Source organism: Capsicum annuum, chromosome 6 (genome assembly GCF_002878395.1).
Source record: "Capsicum annuum cultivar UCD-10X-F1 chromosome 6, UCD10Xv1.1, whole genome shotgun sequence".
NCBI lineage: Eukaryota > Viridiplantae > Streptophyta > Magnoliopsida > Solanales > Solanaceae > Capsicum > Capsicum annuum.
Window position 1 is genome coordinate 174,820,187 of NC_061116.1, and position 3,910 is coordinate 174,824,096.

The 3,910-nt window shown below is 33.9% G+C and overlaps 1 protein-coding gene across 1 annotated transcript; it reads left to right on the forward strand.

Annotated features, from left to right (window-relative positions):
• The first annotated feature begins 642 nt into the window (after nucleotides 1-642).
• On the forward strand, nucleotides 643-3,811 carry LOC107874907 (MORN repeat-containing protein 1). The gene is made up of 3 exons (XM_016721617.2): nucleotides 643-2,414; nucleotides 3,189-3,417; nucleotides 3,520-3,811. Exons 1-3 carry the CDS (start codon nucleotides 1,657-1,659, stop codon nucleotides 3,682-3,684), a joined length of 1,152 nt encoding a protein of 383 aa, XP_016577103.2. The 5' UTR covers nucleotides 643-1,656; the 3' UTR covers nucleotides 3,685-3,811.
• The last annotated feature ends 99 nt before the right edge of the window (nucleotides 3,812-3,910 follow it).

Here is a 3,910-nt window from a genome sequence, read left to right on the forward strand (position 1 = left end):
TTGGTCATCTAACTTATTCATACCGAAATTAGTACAGTTGAAGCACACTCTATTGTAAATTAGAAGTTTACCAATTTAAATACGTTTGTGATTTGGCATGACCGAATAGGTCATCCTGGATCAATAATAATAAGACGAATCATTGAAAATTTAAATGAACACCCGTTAAAGAACTTGAAGATACTGACAAGTGATGAATCTTCATGTGTTGCTTGTTATCAAGGTAAATTGATAACTAAGACGTCACCACTGAAAGTTGACATCGAGTCCCCTCTTTTTCTAGAACATATACATAGAGATATATGTGGATCTATTCACGCATTCTGTCGGTCATTCAGATATTTATGGAATCAAGTTAGACGAGCATCAATCATATTTTTCCAATAAGTAAACCAATTTTTTCGGTAGCTTAACGTGTATCAAAATATTTATAGAAGTATTTTTCTATCCCATTTTAGGAGTATTTTTCTATCCTATTTTAGAAGTATTTTTCTTCAAATCACTTTTCTATGAATTTTCACGCTTTTAATTATAGATAAATTAGCCTTTGTGATTTTTTTTTCCTATGTTTTGTTTTGTTTTTCTTTTTTCTTTCTTCTTCTTTTTTCCTTTTTTCTCCACACGTTTTCTTTCTTCCTTTTCAATTCAATTTAGTTTTCTTTCCATCTATGTATTTTCCTTTTTTTTTTCTCTTTTTTGCTTTGAACGTTTTTTTTCTTGTTCTTTTCAATTCAAATCAACTTTATATTTATTTATTAAATTTATTAATAAATTACATATAAGGTAAGATTTGAATTGATTTAGAACTTTTTTTCCTAACTCAAATAAGGATTTTAATTAATTTCAAAGTTCTAATATTAATAACAACTAAATAATAGTTTAAGGAAAATAGTGAAAAGATGATTCTGTCTAGAGAGGAGACTTTTAATGAAGAGTAAAAAGTTCATCACTTTCTTAAGACTCTTCACACTTTTAATATATTATAGATTATAAATAGATATAGATATAGATGGAATATAGATTATAGATTATAGATATAGATATTCTTTTAAAGAAATTCTAACTTTTTATTTTCATAAAATAATTAGTTTTTTCATGAAATTCTATTTTTTTTTGGAAATTTATTTTCACTTTAGTATTTTTGTAACTTAAAAAATACTCCATTTCTCCAACACTGTGGCTAAACAGAACTGTAACTCTATTTTCGACTTTAAAAGTGAATACATTTTTTTTTTCAATTTTCTAAAATTAAATCCATCCCCACCCTCGGCCCCTCCCCTCTTCGTTTCTCGTTTTTTTTTTCTGATACTTCAAAACTTGCTGAACTTTCGCACTTTGACTGCATAACCTGTGCACCTTTAGCTTAGTTATGAACCCGCCATTTCAGTTGATTATAAGAATATCAAGACAGAATGAATCAGTGATACAACGGTTGAGAAAAATTACAATTACTGTTGGGGTAGCCACATATAGTTAAAAGGGTGATCAATCGAGCACCTTTTCTCGAAAAATTATACAATCGAACACCGTTAGTCGGAAAATAATTTGAAGTCGGAGTATATAAGTCAAAAATTCTTCTTCACAGGCATATGTTAAATCGTGAACACCTTGATAAACTTTCTGGCTTCACCACTTGTGAGTTAGAACCCACTAGCAATGGACGGTCAGAAAAGCCAAAGGAGAAGTCAATCTTCACTTCTTCGATCATCTCCCACTATCCGGTCGTCCATCCACAACGGAGATGATCAAGAGCCGGACATTGAAGAACAGAAACCCCACAAAATCGCCTCAACTCCGGTTCAACCGGTTTTATCACCGTTCTATTCCGGTCCAACCATGATAGCAGTTTCCTTTCTCTTTATATACGCGCTGTTCTATTTCTTCAAGTTCAAGAATCTGCTTCTATCACTGATTTTCATTGCGATTTTTCTGTTCCTCTCCAGAAAGTACAAGAGGAAACTTGGTTTAATGTCCAATAATAGTACTAGTAAAGTGAAATGGTTCATCGGAGAGCGTATAGAGAAGAAGAAGGCGATAATAGCAAAAGAAGGAGTAGAAGTTTACAACAATGCGGATGTATATGAAGGAGAATTTCACAAGGGGAAGTGTAATGGTAGTGGGGTGTATACTTTTTCTGTGAATGGTGGTAAATATGAAGGTGATTGGGTTGATGCGAAGTATGATGGATATGGGGTTGAATGTTGGACTAGAGGGAGTAAATATAGAGGGCAATATGGGCAAGGAAGGAGACATGGCTATGGAGTTTACAAGTTCTTCAATGGAGATAGTTATGCTGGGGAATGGTGCAATGGACAGAGTCATGGAATTGGGGTACAGAGTTGCTCTGATGGTAGCTGTTATATTGGTGGATTTAAATGTGGTGTAAAACATGGCCATGGCTGTTATCATTTCAGGTAAGAAAAACGTTCTTTGTTTGTAGTTTCTTTGCTATGGAGTAGGAGTTGGAATCTTGATTTGTCTTTGAAGTTCAACTAACATTTTCTTAGTAGCTCAATTAGTTGGTTGGTTACTTCAACTTTAATTTCGATTTCATATATTGTAGTTCCTCCCTATTTTCCCTTTCTCCTATCCAGAAAAAGGAAAAAGAAGAAGGTACAAGTCATTTTATGAGATTTACAGATAGGATGGGTAATTTTTTTTGATATTGCTTAACCTGATTTTATTCTTGTTGATGTTTAATTTTTCTATTATTTCTTTTGCATAATAATGGAACAAATGACGAAGTTCCGTCGGAAATTGAATTATTTTTTCTGTCTTACTGTCTGTTGGATATTTGTGAATTTATTAGCATCAATCAAGTCCAAATTAATCACTATCTCCACCCATCTTTACTGTTTCATATTTGTCTTTACACTAAATAAATAAATAGGTAATTTTACTATATCTATCCCTAATTATTAGTATAGAACATCTAAATGTTGGTAAATGAATAAGATTTAATAATAAGAGTAAAATAGAAATAAAGTGGTAAATTAAATATTGGTTTTCCAAACTAGATAAGTAAAAGTGGACGGAGGAAGTATGCATATTTGGACTCCTGAAAATTCTTTCCCTTTAGAGTGCAGTCATTGAAGTTCTTGTCACTGTCTGGTTCTTGATTGTTTTAATATTTATGAAAATTGCGTGGGAGTATTTCAAAGCAACTTGGTCCACTGAATTTGGTGCAGGAATGGGGATCGGTATGCAGGGGAATACTTTGGAGACAAGATTCATGGTTTTGGTGTATATCACTTTGCCAATGGGCACTGTTACGAAGGGTCATGGCATGAAAGTCGTAAGCAAGGTTACGGAATGTACACATTTAGAGATGGTGACACAAGGTGTGGTGAATGGGCCTCTGGCAATCTCATCACTCCATTGCCCCCACTGACTGATGTTGTCCTTCGAGCCGTTCAGGTACTACTACAATAATTTATGTTCATTGAGGAATCATATAGTCAGACCAAAACGTACGAGTATTTGTTGATATGTAATATTGTATCTATTTTTTGGGTGCAGGCAGCTAGAAAGGCAGCAGAGAGTGCAATTAACATACGTAGGGTGGATAATCAAGTGAACAATGCAGTGATGGCAGCAAACAGAGCTGCCACTGCTGCTAGAGTTGCTGCTATCAAAGCTGTTCAAAATAAGATGCATGGAGAATTTTGTGACACTAATAAGTAAAGTTGGATAATTGTACATTTACTACATATACAAGTAGTATTGCAAAGTATACGAATGAATATTTCAAAGCCACCCTGGCTCGCAAAATGCTTTGCTGGAGGCTGAGTTTAAGATGAGCTTTTCCCAATTTTGCCCTTGCAAGAGTAATTTATCATACAATTTAACCTGTCACTTAACTACGCCGATTGTTGAGAATGATCCCCAGCCCTCTTGTGCACAACCCGGA